Source organism: Canis lupus, chromosome 8 (genome assembly GCF_011100685.1).
Source record: "Canis lupus familiaris isolate Mischka breed German Shepherd chromosome 8, alternate assembly UU_Cfam_GSD_1.0, whole genome shotgun sequence".
In the NCBI taxonomy this organism is placed as follows: Eukaryota; Metazoa; Chordata; class Mammalia; order Carnivora; family Canidae; genus Canis; species Canis lupus.
In genome coordinates this window covers 53,201,786-53,228,594 of record NC_049229.1, presented here as the reverse complement: position 1 = coordinate 53,228,594, position 26,809 = coordinate 53,201,786, and the positions used below count along the sequence as shown (strand labels likewise).

At 37.7% G+C, this 26,809-nt stretch overlaps 1 protein-coding gene and 1 long non-coding RNA gene across 22 annotated transcripts in view; one reads left to right on the top strand and one right to left on the bottom strand.

Moving 5' to 3' along the window:
- CEP128 (centrosomal protein 128) overlaps positions 1-6,408 on the top strand; it is a 397,326-nt gene extending 390,918 nt beyond the window's left edge. For all 11 annotated transcript variants that reach the window (XM_038545463.1, XM_038545464.1, XM_038545473.1 and 8 more), the window contains one exon: positions 5,272-6,408. In XM_038545463.1, coding sequence (XP_038401391.1) covers positions 5,272-5,399 — 128 coding nt within the window. In that variant the 3' untranslated portion in view covers positions 5,400-6,408. The remainder of the gene's footprint in view (positions 1-5,271) is intronic.
- The window catches only part of LOC102153427, an 85,386-nt gene that overhangs the window by 55,613 nt on the left and 2,964 nt on the right, over positions 1-26,809 (bottom strand). For 9 of the 11 annotated variants that reach the window (XR_005363630.1, XR_005363622.1, XR_005363631.1 and 6 more), the window contains exons 2-3: positions 14,653-14,703; positions 5,264-5,358 (exon numbers count right to left, since the gene is read on the bottom strand). This is a non-coding gene — a long non-coding RNA (uncharacterized LOC102153427). Of the gene's footprint in view, positions 1-5,263; positions 5,359-9,107; positions 9,338-14,652; positions 14,704-26,809 lie in introns of those variants that run through there. The other 2 variants (XR_005363624.1, XR_005363625.1) reach the window with 2 other exon arrangements.

Here is a 26,809-nt window from a genome sequence, read left to right as displayed (position 1 = left end):
CACCTAGGAAATAGTGGTTAGGAGACATTAGAGGGAAAACATCAAGATTTTTAGAATTTTTATTATTATTATGACAGGCAGTGAAAGAAACTATATCCAGCTTTCCACTCAGTAGCATTTCATGACCAGCTGTGGTCATTTCTCTAAGATCTATTCCTCATAGTTTCTTTATAAATACTTGCTCAAAAGGAAACAAAGTTAAATAAGAATAGGAAAAAATATCATTGAGAACATAACTTGGATATGAAAATACTTAGTATAGTCTGTATTGTAAGATCTAACTGAAAGATTCAGCTTAAAAATGAAACCTCTTCATTAACTTATTGTTAAATTATTTAATTTATTAATCCATAGCTTATTTTTTACTATTCCTCTTTTTGACAAGTCTGCCTTATGATTTTCCTCCATATCTAACCCCATGCTTTCAAGGCTACTTTTAAAAATGTAATCATAGGTACCTTATTATTAATCATTTTAAGTGATTGAATTAAAACTTATTTCTAGAGATCATAGCTATTTTTATTTACTCATCTGATGAACCTTGAACTTTTTATATGTTTTTTCATAATTTGGTATTTTAAAAGTGGATCAGGATCACCCTGAATATGTCTCCATTTTTGTAGCACAAACAATTCCAGCTTAGTTACAGAAATTATCCTATCATGTTTCTTTAACCTTCTTTTAAACCTCCAAAATTAAGAAGGAGAAATGTCAAAACCAACAGAGAAAAATGAACCTACAGTACATTGATTATATGGGGAATAGAATATATCTTTTTAAAATATCATTAATGTCCTCAGAAATTGAAGAGAAAATATTACATCCATTAAAAATAAGAGCAAGATGCTATGAGAAAGGAACATAATATAAAAGGTCTCAGAAATTTAAAATATGAAAAACTAGAAAGGTGGGAGACAAAGTTGAGAAAACCACAAAGAAAATAGAAGAAAAAGAATGGAGCAATAGGAGAGAAAAGATACTTAGGAAATCCATTCAAGAGAAACAGTATCTGATTAGTGAAAGAAGAAAACAAAGGCCAGGAGTCGGCAGGTCAGAAAGGCTAACCCAGCCCATACCTGTTGCATGGCTGTCATCCTTAGATTTTTCTTCACCCCCCGCCCCATGTTGATGCCCAAGTTTCTCAGAACACATGCCTTCCTTTGTTTGTCTTAGTTCTTTCTTCTGTGTAAGCACACCAAAGAAAGAGAGGTAAATGCTTCCAGTCTTTGCATTTCTGCAAATAGATTTCTTCCACTACTCACACTGGATGAGACTTCAGCTGACTATAAAAATCTAGATTGAAAGTAACTGTCCTTCTGAAGTCATTGCACTATTCTCTTCCAAAATCTAATATTGAAAAAGTTTATGTCTTTTTGTTTTGACCTCCACTCCCTTGAAGTAATCTTCTCCACCACCGCTACTACCCCTACCCCTAGCCCTGGGACCTTTGAGGATCTTCTCTTTAGCCCCAGTGGGTTTTGTGATGATTTGCCTCCTTGTGGATCTTACTTTATTTGCTTTTCAAACAGCTATTTGATGAGTAAACACTTTAATCTGGACACTCATATTTAGTTCTCTCAAATTGATAGAAGAAAGGAAAGATTTCATCAGGAAAATCTTTAGAAAATAAAGATGTTAGGTTATTTGACTCAGTTGAGCACTTAGAATATGGCAGATCTCACTGAGTCATTAAAAATCATTAAGGATAGTCACAGAGAAAGAGCAAACAAAAAAACAAAAATAAAAACACCAGTCAGTTAATAACTCTAGGGGAAAAATGGGCAAGAAAAGAAGCGTTGTCATAGTATGCTTCTTAGGTTTGTGTGAGTCATATTTACATAATATTATAAATACTCACTATTGACACAACTAGAAGTTGAAATGTAACTATATAAGGAGGATGAAGTGCGGGGAAGTGGATGGGTGTGAATACGTCTAAAAATGATAAGTCAGAAAATAGCAATATCAGCTTCTTTTTCTTACAAAAATTGAAATAAATACAGAAAAGAAGGCTAAAAGGGTTAATTGTAATTAACTCTGGGGTGCAGAATTGGGGTACTGGGAGGGATAGGGTAGAAGCTGCTACCTTTCTGTATATCTCCTTGGTACTATTTGATAGGTGTATGTACACTTTGGCTGAAAAGGCATCTTATAAAAATAAAATGCTGCTAAGAACACCCCAGCTTTTATGTCTGACTAGCAAGTGTTCGATTTTCTTGTTGCCTTCTCAATGGAACATGAAAGCTGGGAGTTGGAGTTTAGGGCAGTTTAGACCTGTACAGAGACATGAAGAGTACATAACTATAGGTGCTGAGGCAGACATGAGTTTATGAGCCCACAGAACAGGCTTCTTCTCACTCTAGTTGGGATTTGTACTGGCCCTTTTGTCTGTGCTGTAGATGCTAAGGCATTCATTCTGCTGACTTAGGTGCCCTGTCAAACTGTGACCAAACTAAAGCGTAGAATCACTGACCATGGAAAAAACAAAGGAAATGGGAAAATACTGCATAATTTGTGGTCTCTGAAATGATCCAGCATTAATGAAAGTTTGTTTTAAGTAGTAATTTATGTCAGCTTTGTGTAGTTCAGGTCAATTCAAGAAAAGGTAGATTCCTTCTGCCAGGAAGAAGGGAAGAAATGTATAAATTGTAAGTTTATATTACCATTGGAAATAGGAACACAGAAATCCATTATTTAGAGCCATGATTACTACCAAATTTATCCTGGCTGGCTAGAAGTGATGGCCGTGATTCAGGACACTCTTTTAGAAGGCTTGGATTCCATTACCTTCAGCCTCTAGACAGTGGGGGCTTAGAAAGAGAGACTTATAATGCCAGCTTTTGAAACTGTCATTTTTACTTTTTATAAGTAGTGACTGACCACTAGTCTCCATGTATAGCTCCTTTTAGGCCAAAGGAACACAACCCCCAAGACAGGGCCCTCACCCTTGGGGCCAGAAACAGACTGGATTTGAGGGAGGGCTGTAGTAATCTCATGACTTCTTGAAATCTCAAATCCTTTGAGATTAAAATCCCTAATGTTTATGGAGTTGATATCTCTAAACTGAATTTTAGAAATGAATGCAGATTTCAAATTTTCTGTAATTCTAAAACTGTTGTCAATAATGTTTATTAAAATAAACCCAAAAAGAAAGGACTGTGATTTTTCAAGGGGTAGGGGGAAATGTTCTCTTCAGATTATTGTAGGATTGGAATGTGAAGCATACATATTCATTTAACTTGATATTATTAAAAAAGTAAATTGAGCAGCCCCCTGGTAGCTTAGCAGTTTAGGGCCGCCTTCAGCCCAGGGCCTGATCCTGGAGACCCGGGATCGAGTCCCATGTTGGGCTCCCTGAGAAGAGCCTGCTTCTCCTTCTGCCTGTGTCTCTGCCTCTCTTTCTCTCTCTCTCATGAATAAATAAATAAAATCTTTAAAAAAAAAAAAAGTAAATCAATGAAAGTTACTAAAAGGAACTTTCTTTTGCTTTCTGACATCAGTTTACATTGCTATGAAAAGAAAAGTTACTATTCTGTTTGTGTTTTGAGGTGCCTTTTGTGAAGGTTTAAGTCCCTCCTGTGAAAAATAATTTATCCACAGCAAGAACAACACACTTTTTTCTATGTTGTATGTCAGGATCCACTGACTCACTGAACTGCCTCATATGTAGTCTGCTCAGACTCACAGAATAAAATGCCAAAGATTTGTGGCAGTCAAAATGTAGGGATACTGATAAAGGTAAAAAAAAATTGTTTCTCATCCCTTAGGGATATATTTATTTCGTAGAAGCACAACATTTTATAGGCTCATTTCATGTGATAGTGATTTTTGTGTGCACAATAGTCTTTTCACTGACCAATTACATGTCAGAAATTTTTAAATAACTGAGTTCTGATTATTTCGATTTGCAAGGTATGCTGTAGATACTTTCGAGAAGGCAGGTAGAAAGTCCCCAGTTGACTATCTCTTAAGAATCCCATAAGTATATTCACTTCTTCAAACAATATTTACTAAGAGGTTATACAGGAGGCTCTCTGTTAGACCCAGGTGGGGGAGAGGGGCATAGCAAGTGAACCAGATGGAAGACGTCACCTTATCCCAGAGAAGAAACAGGCAGTAAGCAAGTAAACAGATGATTTTAAATGATGATTGGTGCTATGAAGGTAAAATGACAAAATACCTGGAACAGACTGCTTTAGATTAGTGATCAGGAGATTCCTTTCTGAGGAGGTTACAACTGAGCCGAAGCCTGGATGGCAAGAATCAGCAGAGTTAAAACTGGTTGGGAATAGTTTCCTTGATAGAGGGAGCAGGAAGTACAAAGGTTGCAGAGAAGAACGGGTATGGCCTTCTAGAAAGATGGAGCTCTGAGGGAGGGGGGAGGCGAGGATAAAAGGAGAGAGAGAGGAGGAGAGAAAGGGAGAGAGGTGAAGTTCCAAGGGAGCCTTTTCAGCCAGTCAGATGTTTGAATTTTATTCTGGGTTTCCTAGGGGGGGGCCCACTGGGGCATGGGGGGAGGGTTTGTGTAGGAGAGTGAGTGACATAATTGGATCTACCTCTTAGAAAGATAATTCTGGTTGTGGTGTGGAGAAGGCGACACAGTGAAAATAGGAAGAGAGAACATGATGGCTTAGGCTGAGTTGATAGAATGGAGATGGTGTGGAGCCGGAGGCCTGGGGTGAGTAAAGTCTTCAGAATTGACTCTTAAGAGGGATGGGTGGAGCAGATAGGACAAAGGAAGGAGGAAACCAAAGTTTGAGAAACCCGGGCTGAAGGAGATAAGTGTGTCACTTTCTAAGATGGAAAAAGTAAGGAATGGGCAAGCATCAGAGATTAGAAATCAGGCAGGCGGATTTCATGGAAGTAGTTGGACGTGCCCATCTGGAGCACAGTTGAGAGGTAGGCGGTTGTAGAAAAACAGTAAACCTAGATTCCAGATCTAGTCTGTTTGTGTAATGAAGAAGATTCTGTAAAAAGAAGGCCCTGAAGATTTCTCCCTCCAGAATTGTCCATGTGCTTTGTATCATTGTGTATTGACCAAACACGCATCTTCCACTCTCATATACTCTTCAGATCCCTCCCAAATTAGATCCTGTAAATAGATGTTTTCCAAAAAATAGTAAACTTAGTATGTTTATTCCTATACTGAAGGTCTGTCATTTCATATAAAGTTTATAGAAAACTGGATCAGACACTGTGATTACTTACAATTTTGAGTCCAAGGATTCTATTCATCTAGGTTTATTTTTGTCTTTTCTCTCACCTTGCCAGCATTTGCCAAAAGAACAGTTGCTCCAGATTCACCTTCAATCAAGGAAGATGCCACAGGTTTACCAATGGATGGAACGAGTCCACAGTCTAAAAAGGAGGAATATGAAAATGAAAAAAGCAAAATGTAATCCATTGTTTCACATGAGTGTTTTACAAGTAACAGAGTCTCTGTCCTTGTTGCAGTTTGGCCCAGATTATTTAGCAGACGGATCTGCAACTTCTGCTCTTTAGCATTGCCAAACACTGACTGACATAACAATATATTGGTCTTTGGGAATGATAGAAGTTAAATCAATCCAAGTAAGATCAACTCATGAATGACATACAGCTAACTTATTGACAATTTATACCAGCAGAGAAAGAGAGATACTTTTCACTTTGCATTTTCCTTTTTCAGGCGTGATCAGTAACATTTTTCCAACCATAATTTGTATTTATAATTGGGATCTTTTACAAATGACTGGCTAAGAAGGAGAGAAATGAGTTCTCCTTGAGGCCGAAGTTGCCAGCACTTTAGTTTCAGAGAGTGTTTATATACAACTGATTTTTTAAAAATGCTTTCTCCCTAATTTTCACATGTTATAACATGTCATGGAGTTATGCATATATAATATTAGGCCGTCCACTCTATAAATGCTCAGGATTGTTACATCCATCATCTCAGCAGTCTGTTACTACATGCAGTATCTTAAAATTTTATTTCCAATCATCCATTTTTAATAGCAATAAAGAATTTACAAGTGATACCTGAATTGTAGAACACTGTAAAGAATTCATAGCACAATTTATTTATTTATCTTTCTGTGGCCAAGTATCTCACTGCAATCACTTCAGTCATATTCTGGACTGTCTTTGGGTTTACTCTGACCAAATGCACAGTTACCAAACTCATGTGTTATAAGATCTGCTCTGCAAGAGTTCTCATATAATCTGGCACTACATACTTTCAGCATCTCAGCCTTTCTCAATATCAAAGTGTTTTTAAGAACTTCTGCTCTTTACATTGCTAATCTCTACCAATGGAGAAAGATTTCTATTAAATGCTAATAGTAAAACATCCAGGAACTGAATCCCACTGGGCCATGTTGGAATATTCTTCAGAGGGACAAGAACAATAAAGCAATACCTTCCTAACTACATGTTGTGTTTGTTAAAGTATACTTGCTTGTTAGATTTCTCATATTTTGTAAAGATGCTTCTCTTTCCACTACCATATGTTTTGGTAATTTACTTTTTATTTGAATATCCAGAAGAAATGGCACTCTTTGTCTATGAACTTGATTGGGATTGTTACTACAGAACACAGAGATCTTTTATCTCAAAAAATTACATAATCTACATAACCTCTGAGAGTACAACCATGCATTTTATCATTTATCCATTACAGAAATATTTTACTGAGTTCCTACTATGGGCCAGTCATTGTGCTAAGGAGGACAAAGGAGACACATTACCAGCTGTGCGTGACCCAGTTTTTTTGATATTAGGAATTCCATGAAAAAAGGAGTGATGTGTTCAGGCTAGCTGGAGAAATTCTGCATTAGACGACATTAAACAGGTTTGGGTTGGTTTTGTCTAACCTCAGGACTTGAAGCCGTTAATGTGCTAATGAGCACTAGGAGGTTCAGTGGGGTAGCCCTTTCTGAAGGAATGGCTCACAGTCCTGATGCTTCTCAGAACCTATAGCATGCTATAGTAATATTGAGGTTATTGCAAAATTATGTCAGTATTTTCATTGATGTTTTGACCAACACTATAGTATTTTATCTCCTTGGATCTAAATGACTAACTGAGGAGAAAATAAGGGAGGATATTTACATGTTTCATTTAAGTCCTACGGATAAAAGTTAAACAGCTTTTCCCTTAATGCGTCAGTAGGAACTCCATGCTGTCCATTCTTTTTAGTAGGAACTGATTTAAACCACTATTCACACATCTGTGGCCATTAAAAAAAAAAAAAAAAAATTACATCAGGCCAGTTAGACCTGAAAGTTGAAGGTAACACAGATTATTTACCTGGCAAATCCTTGAAAACATATTAGCTGATGATTTTATAACAGAATGGAGAAGGATCTTATGAAAGACCTTTTTTAATCCGAAAAAAATAAAGCCATTATATCATATTATTGAAGGCCCTGTGCTACTGTTGGATGAATGAAGGTGTCTGACTTTAAATATGGAACACACAAGAACTTCAAAGGCAAAGTCAACTTTTTGTGAGCAACGATTTTGTAAAATTCCTTGGCCCTCTGTTTATATGGAATTAAATCCAAGGACCTGTCTTCTCCGAGGATTTTTCCTATCTCTTGCAGTCACCGTAAGCTCAAGCTGGAAATCAAAAGGAATGCTAAGGAAACACTAATAGCTTGATTTGTAGATTTCAAAGCCAGCAACTGTTTTTCCTTCACTCACCCCTTTGGCAGGATAACTCGTGATATCAGCCCCATTTGAGTTGTGGCTGAGCAGCCATATTGCTTATCGTGCTGGGACACTGGAAAGGATTAACCTTATTCTTGCAGTGAGCCTGGTCCAAGACTTAATTTGAAGATTGACCTTTTTGGTTTAATAATTTTGATTCTTCTGGCCATCTTTCTCCCTAAACACACTAAACTTCCACTGAAGTTACTGAAGGCCACAGAGGAGAGAAACACAGCTGGGAGAAATCTGGCTGGATGTTTTTCCCATTGGCGAAGCTTATTATTATTTCCTTGACTAGTGTCTGATTTAAAGGTTGGAAACCAGTTGGTTATATAACATCTTATGCATCCAGTTTCCCAGAATCACCAGCTTTTCTTATTGTTATAGTTTACATATTTTTACTCATAAAAGATAAAATCTACAGCTTACCAAAACTGTACAAAAAAGCATTTAGTTTTAAAGGTTACATGGGTTAAAAATGCCTACCCCCTTAGCTAAAAGAGAAGTCCTTTTTTTTTTTTTTTTCTATCCCTTCAACTAAGGTAAAGGCATTTTCCTTTTGAGGCTCTGATCAATGGTATGTAAAGTGTACTTAGAGTCACAGTAATTGTATTTTCTTTAATCTCGATTGAATCTTACAGTTAAATAGCAAACTTTTTTAAAAAAATGGAACCAAATTCTTACATATAATTAGATGGTATATTTACTTAGCAAACCCTTCTTTAGGAAGGATTTAAGAATCTCAGATTGTTCCTACTCAGAATTTGTACTATAAACCCAACTGCACATCATATAATAGCCAAGAATAGGAATGATCATTGAGTAAATTACTCCTTTCCCAAGATTCTCACACCCCCCCGCCCCTCAAACTATCCCTCTGTTTCGTCTCCATTTAATTTGAAAAAGAAAGAAAATTTGTGATTTTCATGGCCTTCAAATGAGGAAGTTGTCCTCACGAAGGCATCTGGTTTTCTTGGATCAAAACTAAACCATGAACTGTAAGCTGGAAAGTAAATTTGGGAAAGTTTGTATATAAAAGCATTTCATGCACCAAAGTATGATATAAAAATAGTTACATCTTTCAACTTTTAAGTTCTCAAATGTTTAGCAATAAAAACATCAGCTTATCCCTATTTGAGAAAAGAAATTTAAACCATGAAAGATTCCATTTAGTTTCATTTCCGTACAAAACACGACACATCTAATTTAAGGCTAGGAGAAATGCTTACATCTAGAAACAGAATGTTAGATTCCAAGCCCCCAAACAAATTTCAGAGAAGTCTCCCTTGCTTTTGATTAGTAACAAAGTAAACCAATTTTTCTGCTCTGGTGAAACCAGGCAGACTTTTAAATTCTAACCTCATCTGCCCCCAGCTTAGCCTCTGCTGCTTTATCCACACCTCAGGCCCACATCTTACCGAAATCCAAACCCAACTCAGGTCACTCGTAGTGTTTCACCAGGTCAGCCCCAACTGTTGACCTTTGAAATCTAATAACTACAACCTACAATGAAGGGGCAGACTGTCAGAGGTTTGTAGCACCTGCGTGTCTTTCAGGGCCAGCCAACTGAAAAAGGATTTAAATGGCAAATGTCTTTGACTCCTCATGGCTGACAGCCTAGGAATATTTCTGTGGCTGGGTATCTTCTGTAACACAGCTTGACTCTGACATGGTACAAAGCCATGTGACAGTTGTGGATGAGAACTTGTTGCCTTGCTCTCTGCAGGAAAATACTGGATTTCTAAACATAGCAGCATGTTAGTTCCCTTTCAGGAAGACAGTCAAAACAATATATAATCCGATGACCTCCACCTTTCAAAATGTAGAATCTTGTACCATTGGGCATAGAGGTGGGGACATGAAAAAAAAATGCCACCATACCCAAAAAAAGAGCCATACCAAACTAGTCACCTGTAATTCTAATAATAGTTTGCCATGTTTTAAGGCATTGAAGTCACACAATTGCTGTTCCAGAATGAATGCCCTGTCTTTCTCAAACTGGCAGATGCTGGACATTCATGCCCAGACTGTATCCCATCATCTGTCCATAGATCCCCAAGACTTGATATCCTCTCATATTTTTATTCTTTAGTAAAGCATTTTGACTGGCATTATTTAAAAATTTTTTTAAGTTACAATTTATTCTTAAATATTGGAGCTCTGTGTCATCTTAGCTATATACTTAACAGGAAATAAAAGATTGGAATACCGGCTTGAAGCAATATTTTTTTAAACAAAATGAGTGGATATTAAACTACCAACAGTTCAGATGTTATAAAAGTAAGAAAATATCTTATTCTGAGGGAAAAGAGGATGATAGTATATGCTCTTTAGTCACTAATGGACAGGCTTCTTTTATTTATTTATTTTTTGACAGGCTTCTTTTAATTCTGATTTAATATTTTAACTTTTTTAAAAAAACAATTCTAATTTTATAGTACCAGGATTTCTATCAAGTTACAGTTTCCTTTTTTTTTTTCTTACAAATTTTTCATTTTAAAGTCAGGTGTATTTTTGAAGCCCCCAGGAATTCAAATGGCTTTTAAAACACTGGGTCGACAAGGTGAAAATCTGTACTTCGAGATAATGTATCTCTCTTTGTTCTTGAAATATTCTATTTCAACTAGAAAAATTTCCTCCAAGTCTCTGTCTCTCTCATTTCTTTCTTTGGAATTCATAGTCATTTCTTCAAGGATCTTTGGACGCAGCTTTACGTCCTTTACTTGGGCCAGCCTATAGAGTAGAGTCATGCTTGCTTGTCCTGTGCCTGCATTTCAAGGCCTCAGAATAATGACCACCATAAAGAGTCGGTGAAATTAGTAATTAATTGATTTTTTTTTCTAGTGATGTAGGCTGCTCTGATAACGAGGGGTGAAACACTCCTTTTGGTAAAACAAGATTGTTTCTCTTCACCATTGTGTGTGATGCACAGCTATTTTTTAGAGGAATATTTATATGTACTTCATATATCAGGAGAACCTATTTATGTCACCTTTTTTATCTGAAAGCCGAAAGAGCAGTTCCCAAAATGTGTGTCACGTTACACATAGGATTTAAACTCTAAGTTTCTAATATATCCCCTATACAAGGTTTCCCCCCTCCCCCAGCTCTTGAAGCCAGCTATTATCAGATCATCCTGCATAACTCGTATTCAGTGTTATCCCTAGGGTAGTGGTAATGCTACTTTAGATTTTGTTTGTCCATTATTGCTGAGCACTTAGCTGGATAAGGGAATGAAGGGTGGCAGGAGTTCTGTAAAATGATATGAGCACAGAGGAAGCTGGGTTGCCTTCAACAGCACACATTTTAAACTGTTTACTTGAAAGAAAAAACTGCGGTAGCACTGCATCCTTTATCTGATGCAGGGTCCTGGCGCATTGCTTGTGAGCTTGTGCACTGTTAAGTCCCACTTCTGATGCAAGTGAGCTTGTGCACTGTTGTGCACTGTTAAGTCCCACTTCTGATGCAAGTTGCATTCATCTTTCATGTTCTTTGTGGACTGCTTTCTGGCAGTTTGGATCTGGGTGGAAAGTGGCCTCCTTTCAGATATTTTTCAGTCTGAGTGCCCTGTGCTCTGTCTGTCATTTTGGATTTCTATTTTATTTATGCCATCATTAAGCCCACCATGAGTGAAGATACAGGCGTGATTTATGGCTTAGCATTTTCAAAACTTCCCATCATTCTGAACCTCAAGCTGTCAGTTACCAGAAGTCAGGCCTCCGTGGTAGTAAAGCCATCTAACATGGTGGCTTTGGGGAGGCTGGGCACTTTAAAAGAAGTTTGAAGAAACCTAGGGAGTTATGCCTTTTTTTTTTTTTTTTAATTCTGAGCTGAATAAAATAGATGCATCGGTTCTAACGAGGCACTTCCTGCCCAGAGTCACTGGCAGAGCAGCCTCCTCCCAACAGCTGCAAGCTTGAGAGACCTCATGCTGCTGGCCAAGGTTCATTCTGTGCTCTAAGACCACAGCCAATAAAGCCAATGTGTACCGTGGAAAGAGTTTCCCATTTTTTCCATTGGAGAAGTCTTTTGTGAGGTTAGTTTGACTGTTGCAAATTAACTGTGGTGGTCATTGCTCATTTTCAAAATTTTAACTGCGTGTAAACCTACTGATTAGATTCCATTGAGAACAAATCATAGTTTTCTGTAAGATACTTACCCTTCTGTTGGGAACATGGTTCCCAACCCAGCAGCAGCAGTAGCACCTGAGAGCCAGTTAACTACAAATTCTCTCAGGTCACCCCCTAGACCTAGTGATTCAGAAACTCTGGGGATGGGACCAGCAAGGTGTTGTAACAAGTCCTCTACGAGATTCTGATGATGCTCAAGTTCAAGAGCCGTGCCTTCAAGGATCATCTGATTATAGCCGCCTTTGAGCTTCAGTTTCTACTCCCCGAAAACAAAATGAGAACATGGTTTCTTTTCCACGGGATGTGCAAAGCTACCCTTTTAAAATTTGATTTCCCAGGTGTCCAAGCTGTGACTCGAGTCCCCAGGGTCATCCAGGTGGAGGACTTAAAGCAGCTTCCAAAGATGCTTGATTTGCCACTCGAGGATATTCCACATCGGCTCTGCCTGGCTGACCACTATTAACCAGGACTCCACCCGTTCATCAGGATGCATGGATGCATGCAAACTCCTCTCTGGTTTGAAGTGTAGGACTGGGATTTGATTATCAAAAGGTTGTGAACTTCTTTAGGGCTGAGTTCTGATCCCATTTTTTCCTTGCTCCCACCTGCTTAGAAGCAACCTGATTTGGGGCATTGGTTCTGTGTTATCATTTCACGTGCAGTTTTGTTTTGTTCTGTCTATACCAGCAGCTCACCATCCCATGCTGTGTTTCAGAGTAACGTTTCCAGACTAACATTGTCAGCTTAAAAAAGATTGTGGTTGGAGGACCACTGAACAATGAAGCCTCACTGTCTACAACAGCAATCGGGGATTTATTGTATCATTGCATCTCTTTGTCCTTGGAAAACTGATGATTAATGGCCATATATAATTTGTCTTGGCCCTTTGTCTCACATGTTGTACCTCTACCCCCATTATATATGACTGATCATTTGACATGTTTGTTTGAAATTAAGTTGCTTCCCCTTCCCATTTGCTTAGGAATAGGTCTAAATTGTAATCTACACAGAATTCTCCAATTTTAAAGTATTTTAACTACCTCTTTTCAAGAGCTTCTCTCATTTTCTAAATAATTGACTTAAATATTACACTATGCCATACTTTAAGGGAAGAGTGTTTTTCTGGAAGAGTGCTTATTTATTGAGCAACTACAATGTGAACCTTTCTGAACCTTGCCTAAGCCCCCATTCCAGTCAATTGCAGCAATTGAAATGTAAAATTCTTACATAAATAACAATATCAAGTAAATTGAGCAAACAGCTTAACCCTTCAAACTGTGTTTAAAATAACTATTTTATGGTTTGGGATTTGTACCAACTAGTTATATAAATAATTTAAAAACAAAAGCAAGCAAAAATGCCTACATTAGTATACAAATACAGTTTACTACACCTTTTGTGATCTGGTTTAGAAAAATTTTCCACTGTTGAACAGGGACTATGCCAACAACATACTTAAATTCATAAGTTACTTCACACTGGTGGCCTTCCACCCAAGAAATTCTTTCCATTAATTCAGATGTCTATCCAAAAGTCTTCTCTATATATTGCCAGTCTTAACCTTGTAATTTTTAAGAATTTAAATATAACCCCTTTATTTGGTACAGTGATAAATTTAATTAGTTGGACATATATGTTTCAATATACAAATACTTCATAATTCCTGGTTACCAATTATCATAGTTTATGATACACCATTTGAAAATGATACAGCTAAACCTTATTACTAACCCAAACTTGCATATGCTGAACTTTCATTACCCACCTACATTTTGCTATTTATTGCTCTTCTCAGAAGAGGGAATGAAATTGAACTTTTAAAAAGGTAAAAAGTTATAGGTATTTAGGTGATATCAAATAATACAGCAAGGCAGCCAAGACCCTTACATTCTCCTTCAGCTATTTTGAGTACAAACACTAAAGGTCTTTGAAGGATCAGTTTTGGACAGAGCCATACGACCCCACAATGATCCTTCTTGTTTTAATATTTTGCTTTTGGACAACTTTTACTTTCCAGAAACGAGGATCTTGTGTAGGTATGAAAATTTACCGTTTGTTGGGCGCTACATGAAGATTAGGTCAGAGTCTCAGAACCACTAGCGAAGATGGGCGGAGCTTTTCATAGATCTCATGTGAGAACAATCCAGTTCTGGAGCCACGGAGATCCAGATGTCCAACTGAACAGTTGCCATCTTCTGTCTGCAGTAACCTTGAGATCGCTGCTTTTGAGTTGTGACCATGTGTTATGCATTTCTTATCCTGACGTCCATGATTGAGGTCAGATGTTCTCTACCCTTAATTTTACCCTTTGGGACTCTTTATATCTCAGTGGGATTTACAGTCGCAGACACTGGTACCACAGAGCAGCTAGAGAGAAACTTTCCCATGCATTGTTCATACAAGTAGATGTTCAGCCTAAATTTTCATTACCCTTAAATATTTAGTGTTTATTGTTCTCAGAGAGTGATTACGAGTGAACTGGAAACAAAATAGGCATATAAAGAAGAGTATTTTCCAGGGTCTGTAACCTTTACCCTCCCCCACCCCCGTGTAATAGGTTGAAAGCATGGATACAAAAGGAATCTTATTTTGTCCTTCCACATGTGCAATCAACAATTTGAAACTTACCAACTTTTCCTAATGTTAGGGTAACTGAAGCTCATCAAAGTGGCAACTACCTGAGTGAAATCCAAGCTTATTTTGATACTGATCTCAACACCACAATTTTTATACAAATGTTTGATCAATTTTACAGAAGCAACATTCATAAGTTACTTCAGAGTAATTACTTACCTTTTGCTGGTAGCATCAGAAAAGTGAATTCCCAACTTACCCATAACTTGCAGGAAGAGCCGTTTGGAAATGTTTGGAATCCAGGTAGGATCTGGGAAGGTCAGACCAAAGTAAATCACCACTTTAATATTGGCAGTTCATTCTTCTAATTATTAGTCAAAGGTCTGTCTAGCATCCAAAAAAAATGGATTGGAACCAAGATTTAGTTTTTTGTTGCTATTTTGATATCATCATAGATTGAACATCTTCTTAATTCTTTAAATCAATATGGATCCAGAATCAGAATCTTTGAAAGCTATATAGAAAATTGTCATATCAACCAGGGGTACCAGAAAGCATCCTTATTTGTTGTAGTATGTTTAGATGCTAGCAATATAATTATATTTCTAAATTGCAAGATGCTTTACTAGACTCTGAAAAAAGTCACTCTGTTTTGCCTAGCACAGGAGCTGGCATAATGTAAGTGCTCAAAATGTATCCACTAACTGAACCAACCACCCTAATACTCTCAATCATCTTTCTCTACACTAAGCAAAAGGTGTTTATTAAAATCTTGATAGCCAAATCTGCAACGGCTTTCAGCACTTAACAGACCAGTTGCCTGATTGTATTCATGAAAATTCAAATCACAGTGTTGTTCTTGAATTTCTGCCTTAGGGTTTAAATCATGCCTTCAGTGCTTTGAAGGGCATGAAAACCACAATGATCAGATAACATCCGTATGTCACCAATATTAGTGACTAATTTACTGAGCATGAAATGTGCTGATTTTCCCATAATGGATATCAGTAAAGTATCTGTGTTATCATTGTGTGCACCATCTCCCTTGTGTTTGTGTAAGTGTGCTATTGAGGCCTGAGTATGTGCTGGCCATCATATTTGTGGATTTTTATAGAGATTCCTGTCATCACCACATAGTTCACCAGGACTTTTCCACCAGATGGTTTATATGGAACAAAATCCCTGAGATTGTGATGTTGGTCCCTTAAATCCCAAATGGATTTTGCAACATAGAATTTTACAGAAATAGACCCATATGATGAATTAACACCAGTTGCTCCACTATTGTTGACTTTTCAGTCTCGTCTTTAGGAAGTGGGGCTTCACCCTCTATACAATATGGCAAGTAAACCTTTGCTTGGCCTTATAGGTCTGACGATATCCAGCTAATTTGTGGCTTGTTGTGGTTTCCTTGTCTATTCAGTTCCACTAGCATTCCTTTATTTCTGGACATTTGGCCTGAAAAACTTGCTTAGTTCGTATGCCCGTTTCTTGTCAGTTGGCAGTTTATTTGCTGACTTGGGCTATGAGTCTGCCATAAAAATCACTTGGAATAGTGTACTTCCATCCTTCTTTGTCCATATCATTACTTTAGTGTTTCCTTCCTTTCCACATCACCATTGCAATCCTTTCTACCAAAATGGTGTTTGGTACATTTTGCAGTTTAGGTAGAAGAGTTTGAGATTCCCAAGATCTGGCATCTTCAGCTGTTCTGTTCTCTTTGCTATAATGAAGTATTCCCAGGGCACCTGGATGGTTGCTTAAGTGTCTGCCTTTGGCTCAGGTCATGATCTCAGGATCTTGGGATTGAGCCCTGTGTCAGACTTCCTGTTCAAAGGAGGTCTGCTTCTCCCTCTTCCTCTGCCCCTGCTCCTGCTCATGCTTTCTCCCTCCTTCCTTCCTTCTCTCCCCCTCTCTCTAATAAAATCTTAAAAAAAAATAATGCAATACTTCTGAAGTAGTGGATAAGGTGCTTTTCACATTATAATTATAATTTATAATTCACATTAACAAAGCTTGCTAGGTTCTATGATATAGGTTTGTACTATGATATCGCTAGATGGTACAGTTTGTTTAGTATACATACCATCATGCTGCCTCATACTTGGCAACATGATAAGAGATAATAAATGCTACTAATAAACTTTCTGGTACATGCACAATGAAAGAAACGGTAAGCCTTTGGACTTCACATTACTGATGATATTATACCAAAGAAACTGCACCCCTAGAACATCTTATACCAAATGATATTATACCAAAGAAACTGCACTCCACTAGAACATCTCCTTCTACCTCCATAGTAGCTGATGTAACCTCAGTAATACGCTGAATGTAGCAAAAGGTACCACCAATCAATGACTATCAAAAACCCAGCACTGTAATGAGAGCTACAAAATATTGCAAGGAAGGTAGGATTCCTACAATTATTGTCATCTGGTACTCTAAATATTTGTTGAATGAATGCAGCATAACACAACAACAGCAACGAAAGTAAAAAAAAAAAATCCCTTTAATTCCTCTCTGCAAGAAGAAAAACAACACCTTCTTTTTAAAAGGCTGTCCCCCCCCCGCCCCGCCCCTGCAGACAATGCTTAAATTTTGTTTTCATTTGACAGCACAGAGCAGTACCAGAATTTTGTTTTAAAAATAGAAGCTCTGGGACGCCTGGGTGGCTCAGCGGTTGAGCATCTGCCTTTGGCCCAGGGCATTATCCTGGAGTCCCAGGATCAAGTCCCACATTGGGCTCCCTGCATGGAGCCTGCTTCTCCCTCTGCTTCATAAATAAATAAATAAATAAATAAATAAATAAATAAATAAATACTTTTAAAAAATAAAAAAATAATAAAAATAGAAGCTTCTAGAGACAAACTCTATTTTCCACTAGAGAATATTTGTATTTATTGTATCTTCCCAAAGAATTTTAAGAATCACCTTAATATTCTTTTTAGATTAGATGCTAAAGTAAGAATTGGAATATTTAAAATGCACTAGAATTTACATGCATCTAAATGGATGGATTTAAAACTGGTGTCTCTGTTGGATATTCTGCATGCTGTGAGGGGAGGAGTGTTGAGTCCAGAAGAATCCTGATTACTTATGCTGCTGATTGCCTGTATGACACTGAGCCTGTCATTTCACCTCTGAAGTATCTTAGCTGTTAAATGAGAAAGTTGGACTAAAAGGTCTTCTAAGTGACTTTCCATCTCCAATTATGTTGAGTCTACAATTGAAATGTACAATGACCTTCTTCATGGGATTAGAAGTGGATACTATGGAGTCTGAATATCTACCTCAAAGCTGAGTCTAAGGTATACCAAACTGAATTTAAATTATAAACCTTGTTTATCGGTGATCTATTCAATAATGACCCTTTCATAAAATCACTTTCCTTGACAGAACACAAAGACTCCTAACTCTGAGAAACGAACTAGGGGAGGAGGGCGGGGGGTGGGGGTGAATGGCAATAGGCACTGAGGGGGGCACTTGATGGGATGAGCACTGGGTGTTATTCTGTATGTTGGCAAATTGAACACCAATAAAAAAGAAATTTATTATTAAAAAAAGAAAGAAAATAAAAATATCTGTATATATTCTAAAAAAAAATCACTTTCCTTGCATTACCCATCTTTGTCCTCTTCCCATGTTATGTTTTTTTTTTGTTTTTTGGGGGTTTTTGTTTGTTTGTTTGTTTGTTTTTTGCTTAAAAGTGGTGTAGGATTAGAGTCCTACTTCTACCACTAACTTACTAGCTGTATGATTTGGGGTAATTTACTTAGCATTTCTGAGCTCATTTGCCACATCTACACAATAGAACTGTTACAAATAATGGCACATGAAAAATGCCAAGCTCAGAACATGGCACATAGTGGTTCTTTGTGCATGTTTCTTTATTATGTAGGCCTGAGCTCCTTCATCCATACAAGTCTACCCTGAACCCTGCCATGCTTGTCTCCATTTATTAACAGCAATGGGTCACGCCAAATATAGAACAATGACAAAGCTAATTATGCTTTAGATAATACACTTATTCTGTTAGATGGTATTAATTCACCTAACTATTTGCTGAGTGCCAGTTCATTTATGTATATAATGTACACCTACATTATATATATGTAATCAACTGTTTATATTACCAGGCTTACAGTTAACAGTAGACTATTAGTAGTTAAATTGGGGGGAAGTCAATAGTTACATGCAGATTTTCAACTAAGTGAGAGGTCAGAGCCTCAAATCCCCATGTTGTTCAAAGGTCAACTGTTGTTCAAAGGTCAAAATACTATATTGCTACAAGCATGTCTTCAAATCTTCATATGTGTCTGAGAAAAAGATAGATGCTTTATCCCTAACACATACTGTGTACCAAATGCCAACACTATTCTGAAGTACTTTGCATATTTTAACTTATTTAAGCCTCACAACAACATTATACGGTTGATATTACCATTTTCATTTGAGACTATTTCGAATGAGAAAATTGTGGCACAGAGAGATAGAGTAACTTACTTAAGGTCAAGTATGGAGCCCACATTTGAGTGCAGAGAGGGGCTCCAGAGTTCATGCACTTTGTCACTCAGCCATATATGCAAATAGCTATTTAAAAATCATTTTAAAGATTTGGTAGCACCAAGAAGTTTCTTTCAGCAATATTTTTTTAAATTTTTATTTATTTATGGTAGTCACAGAGAGAGAGAGAGAGAGAGAGGCAGAGACATAGGCAGAGGGAAAAGCAGGCTCCATGCACCGGGAGCCCCACGTGGGATTCGATCCCGGGTCTCCAGGATCGCGCCCTGGGCCAAAGGCAGGTGCTAGACCACTGCGCCACCCAGGGATCCCTCAGCAATTCTTTTAAATAGCATTTGTGGGAGAGGAAGGATAGGCAACTGCTGTGAGCCTCAGTATAATGCTTAAATCTGACTGAGATTTGATGCATAAGGCTTTGATGCACACTTCCTGCAACCTACGAGAGGCAGGCAAGAGGGGTTAGAGCCTGGCTAGGATGGGACACACACCATGTTCTCCCTTCAAACTCTAGCCAGGGCCGAGGAAGTCATTTTTTTTTTAACTTAAATATTTTTCTACCCTAATAAACACAAGGTATACTCTAAAAACGAGCCTCTGCTAGTAAAAGTGGCTTTTGGTTCAGCAGGAAGAACAACAAAAAAAGAAAATCAACAGAAAAGAAACCCTGAGTGGGTGTCAGCAGCTGAAGGGAAGGGAAGCATGAAGAAAGGACGGTAGGAATGGGAGCTTTTCTTCTGACTGTCCTGTTAAAATGTGTGAGTGGAAGTTGGGGGTGGATTTCATGAGTAAATATGGAATTTTGCCACCAAATTCTTTCCTCCAGAGCTAATATTCTCATGGGATATTAATACTAATACAAGGAAAAAGGCTCTGGGTGAAGAAAACTATTTTTCCCTTCAGGGCAGAGTTCTCTCAGGAAGACAGTGAAGTTTAAGAGTTTCAGAAAGTGCTGGTAATATACTAGGCATTTTACCATTCATAAACAGGACAACCCATAGGATTTCTCTTTGGCAAGTGGAGAAAAGAAGCGCGGTAATACCAGCCTCATCAAGGACCCTTCTCTCTACATAAAAGCCTCCTGGCTTCTTGTGTGTGGGATTTTTGACCTTGGTCATTATTCTGGACTAATGAATGTCATAAAAATAGAAATCTGTGTTATATACAGGTAATGTGACTGTATGATGCTATTGATACACAGGTAGCAGAGTGGCCCTGTGTGGAAGGGTACATTTACATTTTATAATTTAATCATTTTATCATTTTGAATTCATCCTTTTATGATTTCCCTGAATCATTCTTTTGAAGCATTCTAAAGAGCCAGAGGGAAAAAAATGAAAGCTCTTCTCATGCAACTGACTTAATGGATAGCTAAATGTCCAGTTTCAAAGCAGTTACTTATAAAAGGCCAAAAAAATGTTAATACAGGGCCATATAACTGTAACATAATTTTTCCAAGGTGGGAAAGGCAATAAATTACAAAATACCGTACTAATGGAATATGGTCTTTAATAAGAGCAGCTGTTATTTCACTAAGATGTACAATATTTTAAGTTTTGGTTTTCTGTTTTAGAAGTCTGTTAATTAGTTCACTTGTTTTATTTATTTCCATTCTCTGTGTGTTCGTGATTCTTAATTGTGTAATGTGTTTTTTATAAACTGCTCTTACATGATGGGAATGCTACACTGTCTTAGGTCTTTTTATGCTTAAAAAAACAAAAATAATAAACATTAAAATGTGAAATCATGAGGGATACTCACAAACAGTTGTATGTCCTTGACTGGATTCTTCAGCCATGTGTGTACATAATAGTTTGCACGTGGACAGTTATCTGATCACTTACTGTGGGATGATTTGCTGAACTGAACTTGAATTTCAGTTACACTGGATGCAAACAAGCAATATGAAAAATATAAACAGTCTCCCAAATACAGACTCTCCTTTGGGAAATTTTAAGCCAGGACATATAATCAATTTTAAAATAAACTTACTTTTATACTAAGAGTTGCCATCTATTGGGAAATAAATATCAGAAAGCTGGTACCCTCAGGTCTATTTTAGGATAAACCTGTAACTCTCCCGGTAATAAGTAAATCTTCAGATACTGTGAGTATTTGGGACTTGAGGAGTTGTTGTTAATTGCATTTTGGAGTTAAATTAGGTTGAATGAGTAATGCTTTCTGGCCTCAACTCTTCCAGTTGGAGATCTTTCTAAAATGTATGAGTCGATTTTTTTAACCAGCAAGACAACGAATGAATTTTGTCAATTAATTTTTTATGATTTAGATCTAGCATGCCTCAGGGACATGATTCTCAGTATCAATCATCATTGTACAATATGATAAATAGGTAGAAGATGAAGGAGATAAGACCATCTGTATTATTGAACAGAATACTAGGTAGTCACCATGGGACTCCAGTCCACACCAGTCCTGTGCAAAGTGCTGGAGGAGGTATAAAAATATCCTAATTCTTTGTTGTAGGGAGTTGTGCCATGCATTGTAGGATGCTTAGCAGCCTCCCTGGCCTTTTTGCAGAGAGGCAGAAATAAAAGCCATATTTCCTGTGAGTGTAATAGGAAATCAGAAAATAAAAACAAAGATCAAGGGAAATTTTATGGAAGAAGTGGGTTATGAGCAAGATCTTGATGGATGTTTAATGTTGGCAAGTCAGGTTAAAGAGCTTGATGACTAAGAGGTTACTCTCTTTTGCCTGAAGGGATGTCATTGGTAACCTTGATGAGAAAAACTTTAGTGAGCTGCATATAACCACTGGATGAATCATGAAGATGTTTTAAAGACAAAATTCTTGTGGCTCAAGCCTAAGGCATAGTCTTAATGTCCACCGCGTAGGTAAGAGTGGAGTTTAGGGACTTCTCCCCAATAGTGTTCACACGTGACAAATGCCATTCAATGAATTATTTCTCTTACACTTTTTTTTTTTCTGATTCTTCTTTCTTCTCCTTTTCCATCTCCTGTTCAACCTTTTATCTCCTGTTTACCTCTGTTTTTTCATTCTTCTTCCTCTTCCTTCACTTCCTTTTTCCCACTTAGGTTTGGCTAATGCAGGCCTGTGAGAAGAGAAGCCATAGTCATAACCGCTGTATTAGTGTCCTGTGGCTGCTGAAAACAAATCACCACAACCTGGTGGCTTAAAACAGTAGAAGTGTATTTTCTCACAGTTCTGGAGGCCAAAAGTCCAAAATTATTTTTGCTGAACAGAAACCAAGGTATTGGCAGAGCTGCCCTTCAGAGGTTTTCGGGGAAAGTCCATCCCTTGCCCCTTCCAACTTCTGGTGGCTGTGTCCCTTCAGTCTCTGCCTCCTCGGTCACATAGTCTCCTCTTCTCTGTGTGTCAGATCTTCCTCTGCCTCCTTCTCATATCTCTTAAGGATCCTCCTGATTACTTTTAAGGCCCAGCCAGAAGAGCCAGATAATCTATCTCCCCATCTCAAGAGCCACAATTTGGTCATATCTGCAAGAAGCTTTTTTCCAAATAAGGTAACATTCACAGGTTCTGGGCATTAGGACTTACATAGTTATGCACTATTATTCAGCCCCCTACAATCAGAATGATACAGAGTCTTCCTTTTATATGGTGGACAATACTGATATGAACCCCTCTGGTAGATCTCACATACAAGCATTAGAAAGGAGTCCTACCTCTTCACATATCTTCTGTTCCTTGGAACAATGTTTTGCCTTTGAGCAGTATCTCCCTGCCTGGGAATTGAAGAAGAAGAGACCTCATTGTACCTTTCTAGTTTTTTGAGTACCAACCATCAGATCCCAAATAATGGGAGTCAGGATCTAGTGTGCTCCTGATGGAGAGCTTCCTATGTTCCTCCTCAGAGTGTGAAGGCTATTCCTAAGAAAAGGCCAACCCCTAGGCTTACTTAGTTCTGGTTAGATTGCCAACATGCTCTCTTCAACCTAAGCTAGAGGACATCTAAAGAAAGTCTTAGGATTGATAAGGAGTCCTCCTATCTCGAGATTCTGGTAAATTCACCTGAGACCCTCAGCCTCCAAGTAAGAGATACTTTGAGCACGTTATATTTATTTTTTTGAGCTCTGTTATTTGCTTGGTTAATAATAATAGCCAGCATTTATAAAGCACTTACTTGTCAGTCACTGTACTAATCACTTTACTCATATTAATGAATTTAAATCTTATGAAATCTCACCAGGTGCTATTATTATTCCTATTTTACAGATAAGGAAACTGAGGCCCAGAAGTATTGCACAGATATGCTAAGATATACAACTGTAAGAATAGACCCAGGATTTAAACCGACAGGATTTAGAGTTTATACTTTTAGCCATGGAAGTGTAGCTACTGTCCAGTGATCATTTAAGAATATGTTGCCATAGACCTGAAAAACATTTTCCTTTGTAACTATTTAAAGGTTATAAATAAATTGTGACAATGGATGAAAAGAGGACCATACTTTCCTTTCAAGGAAGGATGAGAGAATGGTTCTTGGGAAGGACCATTTATTGAGGTCCTACTAGGAGCAAGACACTCAACCCTGAGACTTTCATCTAAGTTATTTTTATTTCATCCTTACAATAGACCAATGGAGTAGATACTGTCATGTTCATTGTCATATGGAAGAACCTGGCTCCAAGCAACTAATTTTACCCAAGATAAGAACCAGTATAAAAACAGGCAGAAACAGAATTTGACCCAGTGCTTTATGCCCTTTAAGCCCATGTTTTCTGTTTTGTACCTATCTTCAGTTTAAAGAGATGGGAGGAGGTGCATTTTTAGATTCTCCATATGTGTCTTCTGGTCTGAACATCTTTTCATGTATAAATTCCAAATTACTTGGAGCTGATATTTGAAGATTTTGAGCTCTCACTTACCCTTTCTCAAAGCTTTCTGATAGTCTAGTAAAATGTGCAGCCACAGGCTGGTGGGCATGGGCATCCAAAGAGCTGGTTTGAATCCTGGCTCAGCCATTTCAGTGCTATGTAACCCTGGGCAAATCACAAAACAACTGGGAGCTTCAGCTTCCTTATTTGTAAACATGGGATTAATAATAATAATACCCACTCTTCAGGGTAAATATCAGAAATAATATATGGAAATACAGTGATTAGTTGGTACAAGTTTGCTCATTAAAATTGCAAGGTATGCATTTTGCCACTTTTCTCTATCCTCCTTTCAAAGCACTGACTGTATTTCCACCCCAATTTCCCCCACCCCCTTTTAAAGGTATCTGGAAACATGCCACTTAGAAATTCATTAAGATTCATTCTTAATTAAAATGAAGATATCTGGGGAGAAGACAGAGAAGTCTGTGTTAGTTAAACATACTTCTGAAGACTGGCTTGGGCACCTGGGGAGAGGAGATGAAGATAAGGAGACAATGAATGACTTCACAAGATTTTTTCAGATGGCATGTGAAAAAGATTATTGTGAAAGATAGCATACCCTGATCTGTATCCACAGAGAGCAATAATAAATTTTAAGAGTGTAATGAAAAATATATTTTATCAAAAGACCTGAATTGTGAGTTACATTGGTGGGACTTCACCTAAAACTTAAATTTTTAACTGGATATATGACTGCACACACATATGTGCAATTGGTGTGCAGGGTATGAAGAAAGTATGAGAAATACTGAGGAATGAAATTCCCTAGGACAATATTGTGAACGTTACAACTCAAGTATGTGGGGCAATATTAAAGTTCTTGGTGCTTCCAAGTTAAGCAAAACAAAAAGTCCCTGCAGTTCATAGGAATATGTATCACATGTACTCAGCTCAATGAATTGAGACCATGCAAGGTGACCAGTTACTCAAGGGAAATGTCCTTAAAAAAAAAATCAGTGGAAAAGAAGGTGTTCATATCTAGTTGCCTTACTAAGAATGTGGGTCACAGTTTAAAGAGATTCCAAAGGTAATGTGATAATATGGCATGTCTTCCCAAGGGCAACCAGTGCAAATGTTCTGAATCAAAAATAACTCAATGATTGAGAATTCTGAGAGGACATTCAGTACACCTCCATCCCAGAGAAATTTGGAAGAAGGAGTACATTAGTCTGTTTCAAGACTTCAAAAGATTAAACTTAGATTAAACTTATTGTTGAAAATGTTAAATCTCATTACTAATTGAATTTCACTGGAATAAAAAGACTGTAGTGAAAGCTGACATTTATCTATTTGGTAGAAACCAGTTAAATTCAATTGAACATGATTTTCAAAAGATATTCTTCCAGTGTCTGTGTAGGCCAGGGCTGTAAAATTCAAGTTACATGTAGGTAATCATGCTATCACATTCTGGTTATCAAAACTGGTCATGATGAAATTCAAAAATGGTATATTGGATATCTGCCATTTCAGCAAATATCATTATAATAGCAAAGTCTATGCATAACGGAATGATTTTTTTTTTTTAAGAGAAAGAGAGAGAATGGAGGAGCAGAGAGAGAGTCTTAAGCAGCAGGCTCCATGCTCAATGTGGAGCCCAATCAAACCCAGGTTGCTTGTTCTCAAAACCCTGACATCATGACTTGAGCTGAAATTGAGAATCAGATGCTTAACCAACTAAGCCACCCAGGTGCCCTGAGATGAATGATTCTTAAGCTTCTCTTTCACTTTAACTCAATAACAGGTATAATAATATTTCACCCCAGAATAGTGAAAGCCCAAAAGGCTTGGAAACTCCCTTGTGTAATTATGGCAAAATTTGACCTGAATGTCCATTTGTAAATCAAGAAATGAAGATGAAATGACAAGCAAAATTATTCTAGTTATAATTCCTTGAAAATCACATACATTCATACTGTAATATGGTATGGGAAGCTAGGGATTAAAGAATTTTTCTTTTCTTCTTTTCAGAAAACAACCTATAGCTTCACCTGTGTCAGAAGAAACTTTATAAAGAAAACTTTAACAAGAAAAAAAAAAAGGGGGGGGGATCAGATTAAGAAAAGAAATATCTTTAACCTAGGTAGGAAGATGTCAAATAGAAAGGCAATAATGGGCTCATCTAATTTTTAGAGGTTTGCTTGATTTGGAAGACAGAGTAGGGGTTCAAATATAGAACCTGAGTTTTCTTTCTGGCAGTGATGTACTAGTCATGCAGGCCATCCTTCTAAAACGGAGCCACATTATGGTTTGTAACCTGTGGGTGAAGAGAGTAGATAACCTCCCTTAGCCTTTTAGAAGAGCCAAGACAAGCCATGCAAGGAAGAAACAAGTCTCCAGGAAAAGGAGTCACAAGAAGCTCCTTCCCGCTGACTGTCACTTTGGGTCACTGGAAACACACATACATGCCCAGGACGTGCGTAGATGCTTTGGGGGAGTTGGAGACATTAACTCTGCATGCTGCTGAGTGGAGAACATTTTTTCAAAGGCAAGGAGCAGTGAGAAAACCAGAAGCCAATCAGAGGGAAGAGAATGTTTGAACAGAGAGGGGGGTGCATATAAAGACTAAAGGTTTGGGGCTTTATATCTCTCTCCACTGTCTCTGTTCTAGGGGACTTTTGCCAATCTGGGCAGGTATTTACAGCTCCAAGAGGACAAGAGGGGTCAGGTGAGTCCTGAATCAATTAGACTATGTTTACTTGCATATATTTTGTGTCTTTGCAGTTGCTTCATGAAACAGATTAAATTCTAATCACGAGGACCAGCATTCCCAATGTATTCTACTTGTTTATTCTGCATCAGCTTAAGGAGTCTGCCATGGACATGTGAGCTCACAAATGCACATTCAAGAAATGAGTAGAATATGGGACTGTCACTGCTTCCTCTTGTTCTCTCTGCACGGAGAGAGGCTGGGTTGGCACTCAGGCCTCCATTTATAAAATGCGACCAGTGCTTTTTGCCACCTCTTTGGCAAGTACGCTATGAGACTTCATGAGACACTGCTTTTGGAGGTTTCCTTT